The following is a 22,446-nucleotide window of genomic DNA, read 5'->3' as shown; positions in this document are numbered from 1 at the left end:
CCAAATTTGGATAATGATCACTGGAATAGTTATTCTGGAGTTTCACTGTACAAAATCGATTATTTAGCTACTTTCTCTTTTATCTCTTCCTTCTTCTTCGTTCTAATCCATATAAAAACTTGCGTGCACAGAAATCGGCCCACTATAAACTTTTGACTATAACTGTATTTTTTTTTAATTATTCAACAGATCAAAAAAAGAAATATGCTGCTTGAAAAGTTTGAAAGACAATTTAATATTCTTTAATGTGAGTATAGATTTATCAAGAAAGCTTATCGTTTATATGCGTAACAACCGGTAAACTAATGAAACGTGTTGTGGTGATTGTAACGAAAATAACAAATTTGCCAAATATTAAAATTATTACGTTTGCAACAGAAATTTACTTATTACTAGTTTATACCAAAAAAGCCGCCCAAGTTATTACTATAATCGAAAATGGACTTAGTCAGCTAGCCATTGCTAGACTAATCGATTTGACCCGCGAAGCGGTTCGAAGAGTACGCCAGGCATTGTTATTAGACTGGATCCTTCCATAGACGACCGGAAACAGGCAAAAGGCGATTTACAACTGCTCGTGATGACCGCTTTATTGCATCAACAACATTAAAAAATCGTCACCTTAATGCCGTATAAGTGCAACGACAGCTCCGTGAGGAGCGAGGAGTGACTATTGGTCAGTGGACAGTAAGACGAAGACTGCAGGAAAATAACCTAACCTAACGACCAAGAGGGCGATTTGCAGATTGCTGCTTTGAAGAGCGGTGTGCTTATGGAGGTGGTTAATATATGATCTGGAGTGCTATTTCTATAGTAGTGTACTAATCGATCCTGTGTTCATTCGATGGGGCGAGGTTTAACGGCCGATAGATACATAGAGGAGAATTTATGTGTTACCTTATTCGAATATTGCTTTTTGGAATAAATGAATTCAATTTTTTTGAAGAATCAATAAAATTTGAAACGGCGCAATTCTTAACAAATCAATGAAAGTAATTTATATTATTTTTATAGTTTTATAAATATTTTTATATTATATTCGATCATAATTTCAGTTCCAGAAGATGAATACATAGGTATTCGAAAGACAAATGTCGAGGAGCATCAATAACAAATGACTGAAAGTTTATTTTGTCCATAGTCATAATAGAAATAGAAAATAAGAAATTATTAAAAGAAGTTTCGATTGTGTTACTATTTATTGAAATTATGATTATAAAAAGCAGTGAGAAGCAGAGCTCCATCACGAAAGTCGAATTTTTCGTCGAATGAAGAATTTAACTAATACACAAACAATGAATTTCTTGGAAATGATATCAGTTCTCAATCTTATGTCTTTATATGGAAAATTTGCTATTCCTCAATAACTTTTGTTCAATTCCAATTTTGCGCAACTGCTTGGCACGTGACAACCACGTGATTTCAGAAGTAGTTCTTATTTCGTTGGATGTAGACGTTTTTTCGCTACCCTCTCGTAAAAAATAAAACATTGAATAATAGCTGATATGAGTTTTAATTCCAAATTACAGTGGATACTCGATTAACCGAACTAATTTTTGTCATTAGAGATTCGGATAATCTAAAGTCCAGCTAATCGAAAGTATGAAGAAAATCAAGTTTTTGTGAAATAAAATAAGGTTAATAATAGTAATATTTATAATAAGTAATAATATTATTAATCCAAAATAAAACTAATTTAATAATAAGTTTAATTTGGTTCAAAATATTTGGTAATTGTCATTTGACATAAGCTACTATTTCTCTTCATTGCTGCTATATCACGAATTCGTTTCAGCTGTAGTTAACTCACAGTATCACTCTCTGTTAGTTTTTCAAACCATTTGAGAACTGTTTCCAGAGCCTAAAGTGCTTTATCATGAGATGCTACATCATTTTCCACGTCTAGATTTTCTTCTGTATCATCTTCTTGCATTTCCTACTGTTCATTTTTCTGCAATATGTTTTCTGCGATTGCGTCATCCGACATAATCTGAAAGCCTTGATCATCGCTGCCACAAGTGATTCACACTCATCATCACAATCCTGGCATATTTGTATTTTAAACATTAGCTCATTCATATCCTCCAAAATAAAATCATCCGTATTGGTTATTGCATTTTCATTCTACCGATTAAGTACTTTGTTACAAGCCTTGATTAAAGTTTTTTTTTCAATCAAATCCCACGCATTTACAACCATGTAACAACACTCCTTTAAATTCATTCCCTTAAAAAATGATAGAACGACTTACATAATCTTCATTAACAGATAACAACCTACGTAAAAGCTGTTTTCTATAAAGTCGTTTCAATGTGTCAATAATACTTTGATCCATTTGTTCTAGCAAAGATGTCACATTAGGAGGCAAAAATTTCACTCCAAACTTTCCATTTTCTCCCTCTAATAATTCAACCAAAGGATGGTTTGATGCATTATCCAGTAAAAGTAGTACATTACTTTGCTTGCCAATTTCGTTTTATTTTACTTCAGGGATAAAACTGTTATCATACCAGTCAATGAATATTTCGGAGTTCATCCATGCGCTTTTTTCATTTTTATAAATCAAGGGCACTCTTATATTTTTAAGACATCTGGGTTTTTTGCTTTTCCGATGAGCAGCAAAGGTATTTTATGGGTTCCGGTAGCATTAGCGCAGACTAATATTGTTACTCGCTCTTTGCTAGTTTTATATCCTGAAGCTGAATTCTCTCGCCTAGTAACTAAAGATTTTGAAGGTAATGATTTCCAGTTTAATCCGGTTTCATCAGCATTATAAACAGAATCCAAGTCATAGTTATTTTCCTCCAATTTCTTCTTAAAATAACTTTTACAAGAGTTTGCTGAGACTACATTATACACCTAATTTGCAGGTGTATAATAAAAATTGAATCGGCATTCTTCTTCATATCACTTATCGTAGATGTACCTTCACCATACTCATCAGCTAACTTACGACCGGTTTCTCATTTTTTTAATGAATCAATAACGTTTTTTTTTGGTCTTTAAGCGATAACACCACTCTCTTACGCTTTGACATTTTCATATATTTAGATGCGACATGCAAATCAGAGCTGAGTAACAATTGCTAACTAACTAAAACAATAACGAAACGAGTGGGGTAGCGATCCCGTGGGGCGCGGGCGGGTTAATGCCAGTTCCGACTCGTTCGTGCTTGCATAAATTCGACTTTAAGCACAAATGTTAAACATTTTGTAACTTGTCTCAATATTACTTAATTATTTAATTGGTCGCCGTTGATAGTCCGGATAATCGCGAATCCGTATAACTGAGGGCCGGATAATCGAGTTTCTACTGTGCTTAGTATTATAGATAAAAGAAAACAAACAGTGATTAGGTTAGGTTAGGTAATAACTACTTAAAAAAAACTGTACATTATTCTACTGGTTCAATAAATTGATTTGAATATGATGTTAAATTTGATCATCCATTCTTCTTATAGGGCCGAGTCTGTTATCGGACGTTGGCTATGATAATTTTGTTCACTGCAGCTCGGAAAAGTGAACTAGTTGTTTGACTGAACCACTAACGTAAATTTTTCATCTATGATGTTCTTCTTGCGTATTACATCTGCAAAGTAAGATAATAACAGATCTTAAAATCTCTATATCCTTTCTCATTTGCACCATAACGTCGTCATTACGCACTCTATCCTGCCAGCTGATTCGGAGCATACGCCTATATGTCCACATTCCAAAAGCTTCGAGCTTTCTAAAAGTTGCTTCTGTCAGTACCCATGCTTCCACACCATAAAAAAGAATAGAAAACACGTAACGTCTTAATACCCTGACCCGAAGCTGTAAACTTAAATCGTGACTACACAAGATGTTTTTCAGTCTAATGAATGCTGCTCTAGCTTTCTCAATGCGACATTTTATTTCTGTTGAGTGATCCCATTTGTCATTAATAGTTGTTTCCAAATAGTTAATCTTTTCCGTTAGTTGTCAACAATAAGGTGATCTACTTAGTCTTTTTAGTATTTAGTTTTATTCCATACTCCTGATATTTCTCAACCATTTGATCTAATAACGTTTGTAAACATTCCATTGAGTTAGCTACGAGGACAGTCTCATCAGCATACCGGAAGTTGTTTACGGTCACCGAATTTATTTTTATACCTTCTTCAACATCTTCACCAAAGGCCTCTCGCTATATATGTTCTGAATATAAATTGAAAAAAGTAGTGGTGACTGAATTTATGTTTGAGTCGTAAATTTGCTTTTTGATTCCAGTAAAAAATGAAATTAATATCTTTTCTATTAATTACAGTTGCGTGTAGGATATTTATTGGTTGAGTACCGCTAATGTGTTCCTCTATTTTAGGATATATCATTTGGTATATAATTCGCAGGAATATTTTCAATACATGACTCATCAAACTTATCGTACGATGATCTTTACATTCTTTAGCGTTTGATTTTTTAGGCAGTGTCATGAAAGTCGATTTCAACCAATCCGTTGGAATTACGCCTTTGCGATAGATAGCGTTAAGCAGCTAAGTTAGTAATCTAAGGGAATTGGTTTCAAGATTTTTAAACAATTCTGTAGGAATTCCATCAGACTCCGAAGCTTTTCTATTTGTTGCATTTGCAATGGCTTTCCTGACTTCATCTATTGGTATATCTGGGCCAACCAGTGGTTATTTTATTCTGTGAACCTCTTCTCTATCATCATCAAATAAATCTTCCATATATTCTTTCCACCTAGCTATCTTTTACTCTATATCTAAGATGATTTGTCAGTTCTTATCTACAAGATTGCTATACCCACTATACTACCACTCACTATACCCCATGAGCCTATGGTTCCTTTGATTTTCTTATGAAGATAAAATATGTCGTGCCTTTTATCCAATTCCTCAATCTCTTCACACTCTCTCGAAAACCACTCAGATTCAGCTTGTCTTATTTTCCGTCTTATCTCTGCATTTATTTGTCTATATTTGGGTTCGTTAACATTTTTATTTTTTCTTCGTGCATCCATATAAAAACTCTTCAGTCATCCACGCCTTTTTCTTTTCTTGTTTTATCCTATTTGTTCTCGAGTATATTGCTGGAAATTTCTTTGACTATTTCCTTCGAAAAATTTAAGCCAACCAAAAAGCTGTAATATTTTATGTTTACCTAGCAACGATCAAATTTCAGCGATAATACTGCACTAGTGCAAATTATCGATAATTTGCACTAGTGCCAAATTTTCGTCTAGGATTAATAAACATCATTTGGTTTTAATTTTATATTTTAAGAAAAGGAACAATTATTGTTTATTTTGAATTGAATTTTTCTCGGGAAATAGTCTGCCAAAATGCCCTCTCGTGCATGTCAAATTGTCTCATAATTTCCTCTCGTGCGCATTCGCGCACTCGAGAAAATTAAATTATCGACAATTTGACATGCACTCGGGACATTAATATTGAATATTTTGTAAGTATTGTCAATTTTCATCTCTTGATTAGGGGTGTTCAATTTCTTAGCTTCATTCTCCACTGCAATTATTTCTTGTTATATACCTGGATCCTTAATCTTGGTTAAATATAATTTCGGGCGATGCTCCTTGATTATAATTCGTTTTAATAGGATCTGTCGTTTAGCAAGCAAGAAACTGTGATATTGCTAAATTTGATTTTCCTTAGAAGATGGTTTAAGTCATTATAGAAGTTTTTTATGGCATCCTCTTTACTATCAAACGTTGGAGCATATACCTGGACGAAACATTATTAAACGGCCTAGCCTGACCTCGAGCATTGCTATCCTGTCCGAAAAAAATTTATTACAGATTTGTGAATTCCTCTGGTAACTATAAATGCTACTTTATTACGATGGTGTGGGCCATCCTCCCCGCATAGTATACAACATGGTCGTCGACCTTCTACTGTCCTGATTGTGGCCAACGCATTCCACTTATTCCAATAATGGATATATGAAGTCTTTTGATTTCTGCGATTGTATTGTTTAGCTTACCAGCTACAAACATGCTTCTAACGTTCCACGTAGCTTCATTATTGAACGAATCCTTTTCAAAATTCATAGTGGCTGTCCAGGAGATTCTTCGCAACCCTACTCCATTTAAGGAGGACTACCTGTCATCTCACAGTTGCTTTTACATCTAACCCTAAAAGCAGGGTTGCCAGTTCCGTCGAATCCGCTGTACCGAAGAATGTCTTCGCCCATAACCCTGGTTCGGCTAAAGCGTTATACCCCGCAATACTGAGTCATCAGAAGAACTCAGCCACCGACTTATAAAGTCGGGTTGAAAATGATGTTATACTTATAAAAGGTGTAGCTTCTGGCATGAAATCTACTTCAATTATATTTTATGATGCTGTTTAAGATCTGTATTACGTTTACAGATATTTATTATATTCCCCATTACGAGTTGGGGATTTTATAAACTAACCGGTAAAATTGATAAATATGAAATAATTTATCATATTTACCAAATTCACTGGTAATTTTATATTATCACCGATTTATCATTTTTACTGTAACATATATAATACACCACACCACTGATATTACTGGCAAGACATTTCAAATATTTTGTTTCAAAAGGTAAACGTACATCAATCACCAAAATTTCATAGCATAATGTGATTTAGGACTTTCTAATATAATTATAATAAAAGTTATATTATTCGCGTGTTAAAAATTTAACTTTTTATCGTCTATTAACTCAGATCATAATATACCTGATAAAATTTAACTGTTGTGATCACCCCACTTTCATCATTTGATGTATATAAATATCCAGATGGTATATACGTAAATTCAGTGTCATTATCTTTTCAACTTCTTGTATTCACAGTGGAAATTCAACATGAAACTGGTTGACGTAAGTATACATTTCACTATTATGTCAGCAGATATTTATGTTTGTATATAAGGCATTCAACGTTTCGAATCAAATAAAAACAACATAAATAAAATAATAAATTATGCAATTTTTTAAACTGAAAAAGTTATACATGTAACAAGTTTGATTTTGTTTTGTAAAAGCCTAAAAACCTACACTGTTAAATAAACTTTTTTCAAAAATATCACCAGATTTTTCTATCAGTTCTAGATCAGAAACTAATCAGCCAGATATACAGTAGGGTCCACAGAAAAATAAATACCCTGATATTTAATAATTATAAGAGTTGAGGAAATGCTGAAACTCTTATTATTTTTTTTTCTAAGAATGATACCACCTACCAGTTCTCCAAATGTTCATTTATAAATAAATCATGTGAGGCATATCATTAGAAAGGTATTTAGATGGATCATACTGACATAATTTACTATTGAAACTATAGAAAAATGATACATCAGTATACAGTGCTTTTCAGATAAAAGTATCCACCTTTAATAACTTTTGTAATACTGGTATTTAGAAAAAATCCAAAAACACGTCAATTTATGTTGGAAGGGGCAAGCATTATGGCTTATTTAAACTTACTGGAAAAGCCACCCCCTCACCCCTAGCAGCATCCCCTTTATTTTTTTAAATTACTTTTCATATTTTTATGTAAAATTTGGATACTCCTCTTTGAGCTGATTTCAAAAATGTATAATACTTGTAGGTTAAAGTGGTTAGTTTATGAGATAAACAATTTTTCTTTTAAGAGCACAAATTTTACTTATTATTTAGTTTCACCTTATTTGCCTGTACTAAAATGGGTTGTACAACAGTTCAAACTCTTTAATCTTTTTAACTGTGCTATTTATTATGAAGTTACAATAAGTGTTCAAAATAAGTACCATTCACTTCCATACAATGGTATAATCTATTTTGAAATGCCTCTCTGACATTGCTTAATACGGCTGGATTTAATTGTCGACATTCATTTTCTATCCTCTCTCGTAAATCATCCAGAGATTCTGGTTGGGTAGCATAAACTTTTGTTTTTAAACACTCCCATAAAAAGAAGTCTAGGGGTGTTAAATCCGATGACCTAGGTGGCCACTCCATCATCTGCCCCCTTCTACCTATCCAACGAGTGGGGAATGTTTCGTTTAAAAATTGTCGGACAGGCATAGCATAGTGTGGGGGAGCTCCGTCTTGTTGAAATACCAGTAAATCTTCGGAAAGGTTATCATCATTTTCTATTATTGTTGTAATACGTGGATCAACCCCTTCCCTGAGTAACTCAAGATATGATTCACCATTTAAATTTCCGTTGATGAAGAAAGGTCCGACAATGTGGTCACCTAGGATACCACACCAAACGTTTAACTTTTGGGGATGTTGTGTATGGAATTCACGCATAATATGTGGATCACTTTCAGCCCAATATCTACAATTATGCCTACTTACTAAGCCATTTAATGACCATGAGCATTCATCAGAAAAGCAAATATTGTTTAACAATTGTGGATTGTTATTGATAATTTGCGTCATTGATTCGCAAAACTCTAGACGACGATCAAAATCATCTTCATTCAACTCGTGCACCAACTTAACTTTGTATGGGTGGTACTTGAATTTATCTAGAACTGAACGGAAAACTGTAGAAGATGAAACATCGATCGCTCTACTTATTGTTGACAACGATTGAGGTTGTTGAGCCTCTAAGCTGACTTGCCCTAAAATTGCCACTTGGATTGCTTCGTTATTTACGAGTCCCTCTCACTTATGCACTTTATTGCAAACAGACCCTGTTGTGGTAAATTTCTCCATCAGTTGAATTACAAACTTATGAGTTGCATGTCTTCCGTCATGTAATTCGTTAAATATTCTAGCAGCAGCTCTTGCACAATTATTATTTTGGTAGTATAAACCTACAATTTCAATTCTTTCTTGCAAAGAGTAAACCATTTCAGAGAAACAAAATAAATAATGTATCAAATTACACTATCAATAGTGACTACAAATTCTAGTTGACAATGTCAAACTTTAATAAAAAGTAGAGTTTTTTGTTGTTTGGATTTTTTAAGTAGAATAAATAGCACAGTTAAAAAGATTAAAGAGTTTGAACTGTTGTACAACCCATTTTAGTACAGGCAAATAAGGTGAAAGTAAATAATAAGTAAAATTTGTGCTCTTAAAAGAAAAATTGTTTATCTCATAAACTAACCAGTTTAACCTACAAGTATTATACATTTTTGAAATCAGCTCAAAGAGGAGTATCCAAATTTTACATAAAAAATATGAAAAGTAATTTAAAAAAATAAAGGGGATGCTGCTAGGGGTGAGGGGGTGGCTTTTCCAGTAAGTTTAAATGAGCAATAATGCTTGCCCCTTCCAACATAAATTGACGTGTTTTTGGATTTTTTCTAAATACCAGTATTACAAAAGTTATTAAAGGTGGATACTTTTATCTGAAAAGCACTGTATAATTGTCATTAAGGTTTATTCAGAGGTGGCTATTGCTATCTCCCCCCCTTTTTCAGCACGTGTTCATACCAAATAAACTGCTTTCCTCAATAAATCTATAATTGTTTCTTTTAGTTTCAATTGCTCGTTTCTTGTGCCGATCTAACTTTGACGTTCCATTTTCTCTTCTTAAGGCGTACATTTCCATGGCTTTTATTTTCCTCTCTAGCTGCTTATTCTCTACGTTTGCGATCCATACAGCAACGTACTCATAAACATTGTAGATTCTCAGTTTTCGTTGTTTTCCTGTTTCAGTATTCCACAGTATTCCATTAAGTGATTAAGTTATTGTACTTGCTCTGTTTATTCTACACTTTATTTCATCTGTCCTTTTTTGTCAAAAATAATTCCTAGAGATTTATAGTTTTAACATCTCGCAAAATTTCTAGTTTTCTAGTTGTATATTCTCTCTTAAACACTTGTACTATGTCTTTTCTACGTTCATCAACGTATCATCGTCGATTCATATCCCCATTACTTTATATTTCTTCTTCCAAGTTGTTGTAGACAGGAATTCCATCCAGTTCGGCTCAATTTCGGTGTCGGCCATATGTGTAGGTCTTGAAACATTGTGTAGGGATTACTTACGTAGTTGATTATACAGTTACGTTTTGCGTTTAACAGGTACCGATTAACCTTCTATTAGTGCCTCTGCCTAATTCCAGCCTTATTACAAAATTGGCTTAACCATGCGCCGTAAGGGCAATGGTGCCTTGCCCAAAATTTTTGGTATATTTGTTTAGTTTAACGCATCAGTATTTGCTGTTAAGCCGTAAATAGTATTCACAGTATTATAAGACTAGTAATGAAATGGCGAAATTTACACCAACGAAAAGATGTTCCAATAATTCTCTACTATCAGTGAATGAAAAACTTGCATAAAATACGATTACCCGACATTTACTGTACAAGAATCTGTCGACCGATGTTTCCGAATAACTGGAGTTGGAAAGTTCACCGTTTTTAAATTATTGCGGGGGAGAAAGATAACAGGCCAAGTGGAACCTCCCAAGAAAAGTCCAGGCAGAACAGTAAAAGTCCTTGATGAAGACACCAAAAGTGTAATTCGAAGACCCCTTTCATTTTAAAAAAGAAATATCCTCTATAGATAAGATTTTGATGGCATTTGGCCAGGATGATAGTATTCCGTTGATAACTAAAAAACTTTTATGGAACAATTTGAGAAATTTGAATTTTGCATGAGAAAAGTATAACCGTAAAGCACTTTTACTGGAAAGCGATGAAATTGTTTGCTGGAGTAGAAAATACTTAAGAAGTATAAAGCAGTACAGAATTACAGAATGGAGCAGAAGAAAATCTTTTATCTTGATGAGACGTGGATTAATGAAGGTTATACTGTACCAAAACAGTGGTAAGACAAAAATATAACCAGTGCTCGCTTTCATGGAAAGCCTGTCAACGAGTTTTAAGGTGCCTTCAGGTAAAGGGAAAATACTCATAATCGTCCATATTGGAAGCAAAGAGGGATTTTTGAAAGAAGGTTTGCTAACCTTTCAGTTCTGCCATACGGGAGATTACCACGAGGACATGGATTCGGATGTTTTTGAAGACTATTTTGGTGAAATGATAAAATATTTTCTGGCTGCTTCGGTAGTAGTTATGGATAATGCAATTTATCATTCTCGACGCATAGAGAAGACTCCAACTTCATCTTGAAGAAAACAAGAATTTATTGACTGGTTAACCACCAAAAGTATTGAATTTGGTAATAATTTGATAAAAAAGAGCTATTAGCTATAGCAAATTCACACAAACATCGTTTTATGAAATACGCCGTGGAAGATATAGGAGAAAAACATAGTAGGTATAACTGTGCTGCGCACATCGCCATATCATTGCGAACTAAATCCTGTAGAACTTATATAAGCTACTGTTTGATCAAGCCATTAAGGAGGTGACACCAGAGAACTGGCGAAAAGCAGTCCAGCATGTCATTAAAGAAGAGAAGAAAATGTGGGATCTTGACTATTGATCGATCGGATCGTCGACCCGTTAATTATAACGTCAAGAGGAGATGACAGTTCCTCAGATGACAAAGAATATTATGATTTTTTAAAATTTAATTTCTGTATAATGTATTTTTTGTATAATGTTCAATAAAAAAATAAGTGTACCAACATAATGCCTAATTTTTATTCTTTTAAAATAAAATTCTTTCCTTTTTACGAGTATCCCATCAGCACGCCTTTGACACATTATTGACCCCAACCCGGGTGGTACTACCTGCACTAGATAAAAAAAAATTACAATGAAATCAATGCCAAACTATGAAATTGGCTTGAATATTCGTTGGGTCCATTTGTGGTCCCTTTGCATACCTAATGAGATTTTATTACTCTATACACTTCTGAAATAAACTATAGGGAGATGCAACACCCTTGACTCGGGCGTCATACTTTATATCCGATTATGTTAACATAGTTTAAATAATGATAATGTAAACTAATATAACATTTTTTAGTAATTATGCAAAAAATTATTTTGAGGTCGACAAGTTGAATAACCTTGAAGCACTCTTGACATGACCCACGTTGACTTACGTTATAGTCCCGGCTTATTTTCCTGGGAAAGTTAGATTAATACAGTCTAGCGTAACGCATAATACATTGTACAGATGACTAGTAAGCAGATTTTTTGACATCTTCTCGAGCAGTCGTTGTGATAATTTAAACTAAATAACAATATACTATAATAGAGTGTGTATGATTTTATGCATAATGTGTTTTACTCAATAAAAATCAAGAGATTTTTTAGTTATTCATACAAAGATAAAATTTTATAAATATTATCATAAAAAAACTATTTTAAGTAGAGGAAAAGCTACGCAAGAAAATTTACTTATGATATTCATGCTAAAAATGATGTGAGTATTAATTGAAAAAATCATTATATTGCTTACTCTGTTCACCCCTAACAATACTATTTTGTACAGAAGTACTTGGTAACAGCCTACCTCTTGCTTTTAATTATATCTTCTTTTTGTATTAATTTTCACAAAACCTCTTGGTATTTATTAACTTGAAACCAATCGCAAAAAACGATACTCACATTATTATAGTATAAGTTTTAAAGAACTAGACAAATCGGCAAATCACAAACAAATCTTTACATTCCGCGTCTACCGTTTTCTTACGTTCTCTGATCATGTTGGATACATAAACAGCATACGAGTTTATGACACTAATGTTCAAAGTATTATAAAACAAGCATAGCAGCTATCTATTTATTTTGCGACCACTATTCATGCCTGAGCACATTTGATCACGAAATCCAGAGCGCCTTTTGTAGAATTATAGAATTGAATAATTTCTGGCTTCTTGGTACTATCATTGATGGAAAGTTGATCATGGATGGTAGATAAAAGGTATACAACCTTGTTAGACTTGGGTTAGGGACCACGGGCATAGTGCCAACTTTCCGTGCTCTAAAATTTTGCAGCTCTTGGGGTATATTCCGTTTATTGCTTCGCAAAATACCAAAAACTGTTGATTTATACGGAGGCTGCAGCATTTTAGATGTAAGAGGTTTGGATATGAACCAATCATCTGCTTTTACATTTCAGTTCAGTAATCTAAATAGCTCATAAGTGGTTTTGTTGCGAGATTGGCTCCGTTGTCCAAGTATGGAATGGTATTGCACACATTGTTGGGTATATACATCTTAAATAGACAGCGTCCTATGAACCAAACGAGCTGTTCATCAATGTATGCTTCCCAGATTTGTCTAAATGGAGCCAACTTGTCAGAGGCTCTTCGCTGTGTTCTTGCTGTCTTATCGTGAATCACGAAAGCATTTCAATAAAAATCAAATCTTTCTGTATTCAGGCACGCTTTGAAAGTACTCGCACTACTTTTGTAGTCAATTAGTGTTCTGGTAACCGAATGGTTGCCTTATATAGCGATCCAGTAAAGCGTTTACTTCGTTAGCGGAACTATGCGAGTTAGTATATTCTCCGGTAGGTACTTAGACTTTTTGATGGCAAACTCTGTATTAGTATAAGTAACGATCTCATTGATCATTTTATTAGAAATGGGGTCTGTAATTTCTTTAGCCACAGCTACATCTCCTGGTACTATGTTTTTGCTCGTGGATTGCGAGGTCTAGAAAACCATTTATAACCGCTTTTTCTGTGAATGGCCAAGCTCCTGCGGCTGTTGCTGAAGCTGAACTCGGCACTTAGCTGCTTCTTTCAAATAAATCTAAAAATAAATTTCAATCTATAAGGAAAATAAAAAACCTTAGAAAAGATTGCAATAAAACATTTTACCTAAATTTTGTTCAACGAAATAATAGTACAAGCAATCTATTTAACATATAATTGGTAAGAAGTCGATTAGAAAAAGAAATAAGATTACTTGGTGACTGTATCGCTTGACACAATGTGCGTGCGAGGCAATGAGAGTACGTGGTTCTCACCTGCCCGTTGTGAGCCACTAATAGGTGCAATCAGGAAGAATACTGAGCGTGGGTGAGAGGAACTTACCTAACTACAAAACGTGAAGAGTATGCGAAGTATGAGAGATGAATAGTTAGTGATCTGGGGTTGAAATATTGATTTTCACGTTATTAATTGGTTGAACATCAAAATTTTGCATTTTGACGCATCTCAATCAAGTCCAAAGGGACTATTGGATATAGTTATCTTCTCTTTCCTTATTTCGTTAAAAAAAGTCTGCAATTGTGAATATAAGAACTATGTTGGATAGCTTAAGAATGCATGAAAAACAGTTGTCACGGTTTTCAAAATGTTAAATTGAGCAATCCCTAATTTGCGACATAGTTTTATTCAAAACGGTAGACGAGCAACCATCATGCATTGCAGGCAATCACAATGTACATGTGTGTATCGTTTTGGAACAATGAACTTTGAGACAATCTTTAGATATACATTGTATAATTTCTATTCCAGTTTCCATCGTTTTGTAACTATTGTTGTGAAAGTTCATTCATATTTCCTAAAGTTTTCATAAATGCGTCGTAACTGTCAGTGCAGGCCATTGTCATACGTATTCAATATATTTTCTTCTTCGCTTTATAATTCTATAGATAATTACAAGTGTTCGTATAATTCTTTTACCTTCACTTTCCCGGCCGTTAAAAATAATTCATTTGGAAACTTTCATTTGCTTCTATTTGCTTCTTGGATTTAGTTATTCTACTCCGATGTATACAAAACAGTTCACTAATAATTTTTTCTTAAAAATAGATATTCTTCACTCGAAAAATTAGCTGAAATATTATGTTATGCACCTAATCTAGAGTGCTTTATGTTTATTAAGAGTAATTCTCAATTTCTAATGCGAATATAGTTAGGTTCCCATTTGAGAATATTGTATATGAGCTGTATAATATTGGTAAGCATTTCTTCTTATTTTCTTACTATTAACAATAACTTTTGTCTATTTCTAAAACAACACGACGCGGTCTACATTCCGACAGAAACGCAAAAAATATGGAAAATAGGTTAAAACCAGGCTCGGAGGTTTCATTTAGCGGCAAAATTCACCGTTGCTTAACAGAACATTCACATTCCAATACACGCTTCGTATGTGAGAGATATATGGGCTGAGATTTTAAAGACAGGATAGAGACAGAAGCGAGCATTTTAACTCCACCTTTCCCATTTCTTCAGCTCAGCTCCTTCTGGTAGGGCAGTGGTGGCTCCAGGAAACAGCTCAACATCTATGGAAACAACAATAAGATAGCGTTTCTGGTCTAATCGGAAGGAAACGAATTGACAAGGCTCACCAAATATACTTATAAAAGTTGGAGCCAATACCTTTGTCCGCAAAATTATCCTATTATTTATCTAGATGATTGGAATGTTGATGATACTGATTGTGATGAAGTTTGAGAGAACCAAAGTGAGCTCTTGGTGGTTCAGATACCAAGTACGATATGTACTAATGTACTAATACAAATTTAGCTTTCTATTTCTATTTTGTAATGACCATACATATTTGATTTTTTGAGTTATTCTTGTCTAATTTATTTGGTCTCTCTTGCATCTTACATACTAAGTGGCTTGACGCAAAAACTGTCTTAATAAAATTGCCAATTTTATCCAGAAATATCTGATTTTAGATGAATCAAATAAATTCAGCACTTCATTCCAACAAAAAGGGGCACCCTCGGTTCGTCACAATGTATTCTTGCGAATCTCATAATACATTGTCACTTTTAATAATCAGGATCCATTGCTTTCCTTAAATCATCATCCTCATCTCCTTATCGCGGCTTTTTACTGAAGGACGAATTTTTTTCTCTTGAGTTGATGTGAATAAAGAAGGACCAATATATCTGCCAAACCTTAATCAAGAAATCCACTGTAATTGTTATAGATACAAGTCTATCTATGTCTCTATTCCATATAGGTATATAAACTTATAAAGAATAATATAAATCAACAGATGAAAGACAAAAACAAATATTACAGAAAAAAATATAACAAGTACGTACAGGGTCGTTTATTATATTTATCTCCTTACTAAAGGAGATGATTAGAGGTGCAATATACAAAAGGTGCAGGAATTTATCACGTATTAATTTTAAATGTCGGTGAAAACAAATCAGTATCTCAAGGCACAAATTTTGACATGTGTTGGTTTTAAATGGGAAATCCCATATATGTTTAAATTTTTGAAATTCAAAATTTTCAAATTTATGAAAAACAACATAAAATATTTCAGTGAAAAGAAATAACTATAATATTAATTAATATCATTAAGACAAACCAGAAATCCATCAGGAACATCCAAGATTTTCCAAAATGAACAAATGTTCATTTTTATATAAAATATTGAACAAAAGTTGATAGAAAAAATTATTTTCTCTAAGAATAAGTGAATTTTTGGTAAAGATTCAAAATAATTATAAAATTGCTTAGGTTAGGTTAGTTAGTTAGTTTGAAACAGAAAAGACCTAAAATCAAAAACATTTAGAAGTATTCACCATATATACATGTGTAAATAAGCTTTCGCTGTGTTGCGTGCCGCGTTTGATAACTTTCATCCAAAATCGTATTCGAATAGATATTTTTCAGGCCTCATTGAAGGGACTCTAACAAAATGTGAGGAATTTTTACGTCGATTTAAGATTATAGATGAACCTGAGTGCGCCACTACACCCTAAAACAAAAACAAGTAATATAGTCGTGGTATTCTCGGCGCGAGACACTATAGCGCATTTTTTAACATTAGCAATCAGTAACTATTAACAAAAATTCCAATTTATAAAAGGAAGTTTTCATGAAAAATCGAACAAGGGAAATATTAAAAATTTCATGTCTCCATTATTTCTTGACAATTTTCATAATAATTGGTTTATGAAATAAAAAATATGATTAATAAATAGAAGTTGTAATTTTTTCAGCATTGAATTTTGCAGACTCTATCGATTATTGTGTTTGCGTTAGTTGTAGCTTGTAGATATTTAATCGATGTTATAAGTTGCTTTCGAACAATTTGCACATTCGTAAGTTGTTGAGGGATTGCGTATGAGAAAAATCAGCGATCTCACTACATGCTACAGACAGACAGACAAACAAAACGTTATAGCGCATTTTTTGTGGAAAAATGCGCCAGAAAAAAGTTGAACAGTGAATTACGAAGAGCAAACCGGCTCGAAAAAAGCAAAGCTAGTTTCATCGGCTAGAGATGTGATAATGACCAGTTTTTGTGATAGTTGTGGGATTGTGCTCAGATACAATCGTAAAAAAAGTGAGGTAATAACAGGAAAATATTATGCATCATCGTACGATAAAATGAAGGGAGAAAATGTAAAAAGCAACCGCATCTTTTTTTCCATAAGGTCAACGCACCCTATCACACTTTGATGATCGACATGGCTAAAATTTACGAGTTGCACTTCAAATTGGTTGACCACCCACCGATTTCACCGGATTTTGTTCCTAGCGACGTTTTTCTGTTTCCTAACCCTAAATTTTTACTTACAGAAAAGCTATTTCATTAGATGACAACCACTTATAATTGATGAAAAAACTGAATTAAGTTTTTTATTGTATGTTACTTATTTTCATACTACCATTACACACTTATATTATTTTCAGGTTAAATTCTTGATGATATTTCTGTTTGTCCAAGTTATTAATTCAGCACCAATACCTGGCAACACTCACCATCAGTAAGTAAGAGACAATGTGTATTTTCTATTCTTATAAGGTCAGTTAACACCGTTATTATCTATAATATTCGTTCTTCAAGTTTATGTTCTACATGAATCAATTTTATGCTCTGTTCTTGCGTAGAGACTTCGTACAAACAGGAACAATCAATCAATTCCTGGTCACATGCTGGTGATCATATGTTAATACTTCGGTTTCTTATATGAAATAAATAGATTTGGAAGTTTCTCACCTTTCACCAATAAAATATCAGGAATTAGCCATTTATTATTAAATAGACAAAACAAGCACACATTAAATAAACACAAAAACTATGATTAGAAAATGATTGATTATGTTGATTTGAGTGCGAGAAAGCTAGATCGGAAAGAGGATTGTCCGAAAAGAATACGTAATTTTCGTAAATGCCGCCAGGACAACGCTGCGTTCAATGATGTCTATTTGTTATTGTTTAGTAGTAGTAACCGCGGAATGCAGTGATCGTATTTGGATTTTAATTGATAAAAGAAATAGAAATTTTAACTTTTCGTCGAGCGCTACTCCGTCCGTTGTACGTCAGACCGGTGTTTTCGTTATTATTAGGAAATAGGAATTTCGGATGACTTTTTGTCTCACCTACTTACAATTTGATCAAATATAGAAAAGAAATAGCTGTTTTAATTAATATTTCTTCTGAAATAAAAATAACACAATATCAGATATGGTGACCGTGAGTGTTTTAAAAAAAGATTCAATCGCCTATTTCGTCATGGCAGTAAGACGGTGCACAATATTTTTGAAAAAATCTTATTGGTTCATCTTTAAATTTCGGGAATAGTTATACCTATAGAGTATTAAGATAAGAAGTATCAGTTAGTCCATCGCAGAAGAAATACCCGAAAGAAGGTTTTCGCCTGGATATGGTATGAAAACATACATTGTGCGAGGCTTTTCTCAGCTCCAAATCTCATAAGGCGGAATGTTGATTTATCTATCTATGAAACAATATTTCGTTACCCAGATTGGCAAAACTTTGATGCCCTCTCTTCACTAACTATTGACCATTCATGGTGCCTCCACAAATGCAGCTGGTATTTCAAACTGATGAAACCATATCTAGGAATGCGGTATGTCATTATTACCTACAGGATATCAACAAAACTCACTACGAAATACATATATACACTAACTACTATTTTTGCAAACTGTAGAACACTGCTGGTGATTTGTCCCTTGATATTTTCACAATTCGTTCTTTCGTCATGTGGTCAATGTGCTGATTCCATTTTATCTTTCCAGTACCCAGTTATTGATGTTATATATCCCGCATGTTCGTCTTATGTTTTCACTCCTTTCTCTATGTATTAGTGTTCTTCCCGCTATTCTTCGAACTATTTTCATTTCTGTAGTCTCCAATATTCGTTTCGTTTTAGAGGTCTCAGGTCGGGTCTCTGCTGCATAGAATAATACAGGTCTGATTGCGGTCTTCTATATGCGGGCATTTGCTTCAGATCGAATGTATTTATTTCGCCAAATTGTGTCATTTAGGTATACTGCTGCTCTTGAGGCTCTTATAGCTTGATTTCTTACTTTCTTCTGCACGTCCCCGTGTCCAGATATTTCGATTCCCAGATATTTAAATTTCATTTCCTGGTGTATTATTTTGTTATCCGCCACAAGCTTACATATGATCGGTGTCTTGGAAGTAACCATTGATTTTGTCTTTGCCGTTGATATTATCAGATTATAGTCCATAATATTATAGTCGGATAGTAACAATAGTGTAGTTCTAAGTGCATGGTATCCGAAAAAACACTGATTTGCGAAATTTTTTCAATTTTTGTCTAATAACACCAAAATGGTACATTTTACTAAATAAGTCAATATATATTTTTCTATATAAGATAATGCCACTGTTTTAAGGTAAACAAAAATTGAATAGGTTCCAAGATACTCTAAAATATCACGAAAGTGCAAAGTAATACGTATCGCAACTGACACACAGTGCGAGGGGCCAGGCTATGGAATGGCAGGTTCCCTACACTGGTGCATAGACGACAGAGTATAAAAAAAGAAGAGCTCTTCATTTTGAACCTCGAATTGATTTACACGTTTACAATATTTTAGCCAATGTTTGGTAAGGAAGATGATTAAAAACATAATTTATAGCTTTTGGTAAGAAATAATCAATTTTTGAATCTCAAGACTTGAATACTAGCGAATACTACATACTTTAAAAAAGATTGAGTAGAGTTATGAGAATGTGAAGTGGAGTGTTGAGAATTCACTCTGTAACATAGTTCAAGGAGCACTCAATTATACAAGACTGTGGTGACAATAGGTGGAACTCATAACTACCCGAACAAGACTAATTACTTTCAGAAGGAAAAAATCTAAGTCTCTAGCTCATCAATCAAGCCATTGAGTGGAAAACAGGAGGAAAATATTTGAAACTTGTCTCAGATACTAAATACCCGTAGAATAGAAAAAATGAGATAAGCAACAAAGAAACAGATCCTGCCGTTGATTGATATGGCGATAGTAGGACCAATCATCACGTTTGGGGTAGTGGTCTAGAGCACCACAACTGATTTAAGCACAACGAGAATCAATCTCTCGATGGTACAAAGACTTCCCTGTATACATACAACCGTGGATCAATGAGAGTATGCCCAACAGCTCCACTAGAAGTAATTATAAATATTCAAACGTCATATATTATTGGAAAGCGTCGCAAAGAACTTTTCACTTAGAACGTTCAGAGCGGAGATAAACCGAAACCGGAAAAAAGATAAGTTGTTGAAATAAATAGAAGTGCCATTAAAAGGCATACGAATGGCTCCAAAACAGCAGACATAACTAACTGAAACAGGGTGTACGGACCCAGAACCGAACACTGAGGGAGCTGGTGCAATACATTGAGTATTTTTCATGTAGGAATATGGAAATGCTATTGAGAATTGTGACTACTTCAACTTACAAATGAGTTATTGAAAATAGGAGATCGTCATCTTGTCCGATAACCTAGCAATCATTGGAGCCATAGGCCTTGCTGGTCTGGTAATGTCTGAACAAGTTGGGCGAGTTTTGTAAGAAGGATAAAATTACGTCCCAATAGATTCTCGGATAAACTTGAGTGTAGAGGAATGGATTAGTAGACAGACTAGCTGAATTAGAGGCGGATAAAATATTCATTAGACCTCAATTATTCCATTGAATCAGTTACAGAAGATCTATTGAATGTATCAAGCTAAGTAGAAACAATCTTCGAATGAATGAAGGTGCTAGGCTTAGCAGAGAATGCAACCTGTAGATTTTACTGTGTAGATAACAGAGCCTCCATCTATATTCTCTCGAAGTGTAAGAAAATACGGACCATTATACCTAGAAGCATGTGAAACAGAAGATGAACATCTTTGGCAGCTAGAGCCACCTCATACTCTGAACTTTCTGAAAAATTTGTCTATTTTACTAGCTTCACGTATACAGCACAAAGTTGTATCATATTTAACAGCATGCCAAAAATCAGAATCTGTTGATATTTCCGCAATTGTGGTATTACCTGTCGACATTAACTAGCCACAATAGTCCAGTAAGATTTTAGCTAACATGTTTACAAACAATTTACATTGTTGCCCGAATATGTATGACTACTTGATGCAGAATGTATAATTTTTCCAAGTGAAAATGCACATTTTCTGTTACTATTTTATAATATTTTCATGACACTAATTTCCAAAAATGAATTTATTATTTCATCGTTATACCCATGACCGGAAGCTTTTCTGGAAATTGTTCGTCTCCTCTATTTGTTTGTCCACATTTTTCCAAAATATTTCATTTTTATGACATTTTTTGTGTCGTGGGAAATGTATTACAGTCAAAAAAGTTGTTTGATCAAAATTTTGGAACTCCTTCGTCTCATTTACAAATTATCTTTACACGGACCCGTAAGAGAAGTGAGTTCTTTACTAAGCTCAAGCATAGTCAAATTCCCACTTAAACAGGTTTGCCCACTTTCTGGAACTTTTCATCAGCACTCATCCTAGTTGAAATGAGTAGTATTCGTATTCTATGAAATTATTTTCCTGTTTTTTTAGTGTACATCACCGGATTCACGTACCACAAAAAATTAGAACCATCTACCGTACAAAGATTATCAAAGTACCTGAACATCACTACCACTATCATGAGAAAGAAAAGCTTGTTCCGATAGAAGTTCACAAAGATGATCCTGTTTATCCGCCTTTACATGAGGAAGAAATTGGAATACACAATCATTCTCCATACGATGATGAACATAATATATTAAAAAAGCACGCCCCACATTATCCTAAAGAAATAAAGAAACGAAAAAATTCAAGCAAAATCAAGTAAACATTGTGAATGTACTTAATTTATTGTTAAGTTTGTTATTAAATGTTTAGTACACAGTTTGTCTTGTTTTAGTGTCAATTCATACATAATTACCAACTTTACATGACCCCAGTAATTTTAGACCCATTTCGCTGTTATTATCCATAGGTAAAGTTCTTGAAACCTGTGCAAACAGTCGTCTCATAAAATACCTCAGTAAAATTGGCTATCTTTATAGCTCACAGTATGGTTTTCATCCAAAAAGCAGTACTACACCCGCAACTATTGACCTGCTTACCAGAATACAAGAAAAGCTAGACAGCGGTTTAAGAGTGTGCTTATATCACTTGATCTTACGAAAGCGTTCGACACTGTGGAATGGAATATGCTCTTGGATATCCTGAATCGACAGGGGGCTAGAGGTCTAGCATGGAATTGGTTTGGAGCTACTTTAAACACAGGTACCACTTTGTAAGCTACAATAATCAAAATAGCCCAACAAAGATGTGCATGTGTCGAATACCTCAGGGCTCAATAATAGGACCAACTCTGTTCCTGTTTTATGTAAATTCCTT

At 33.9% G+C, this 22,446-nt stretch overlaps 1 protein-coding gene across 1 annotated transcript; it reads left to right on the top strand.

The window, feature by feature from the left end:
- Nucleotides 1-6,806: 6,806 nt before the first annotated feature.
- On the top strand, nucleotides 6,807-21,892 carry LOC130441224 (uncharacterized). Its single transcript, XM_056774804.1, has 3 exons — nucleotides 6,807-6,849; nucleotides 17,462-17,535; nucleotides 21,616-21,892. The coding sequence occupies exons 1-3, from the start codon at nucleotides 6,835-6,837 to the stop codon at nucleotides 21,890-21,892; spliced, it is 366 nt and encodes a 121-aa protein (XP_056630782.1). The 5' UTR covers nucleotides 6,807-6,834.
- The last annotated feature ends 554 nt before the right edge of the window (nucleotides 21,893-22,446 follow it).

The sequence above is a fragment of the Diorhabda sublineata genome, chromosome 3 (assembly GCF_026230105.1).
Source record: "Diorhabda sublineata isolate icDioSubl1.1 chromosome 3, icDioSubl1.1, whole genome shotgun sequence".
NCBI lineage: Eukaryota > Metazoa > Arthropoda > Insecta > Coleoptera > Chrysomelidae > Diorhabda > Diorhabda sublineata.
This window is presented reverse-complemented; position numbering and strand designations above follow the sequence as displayed.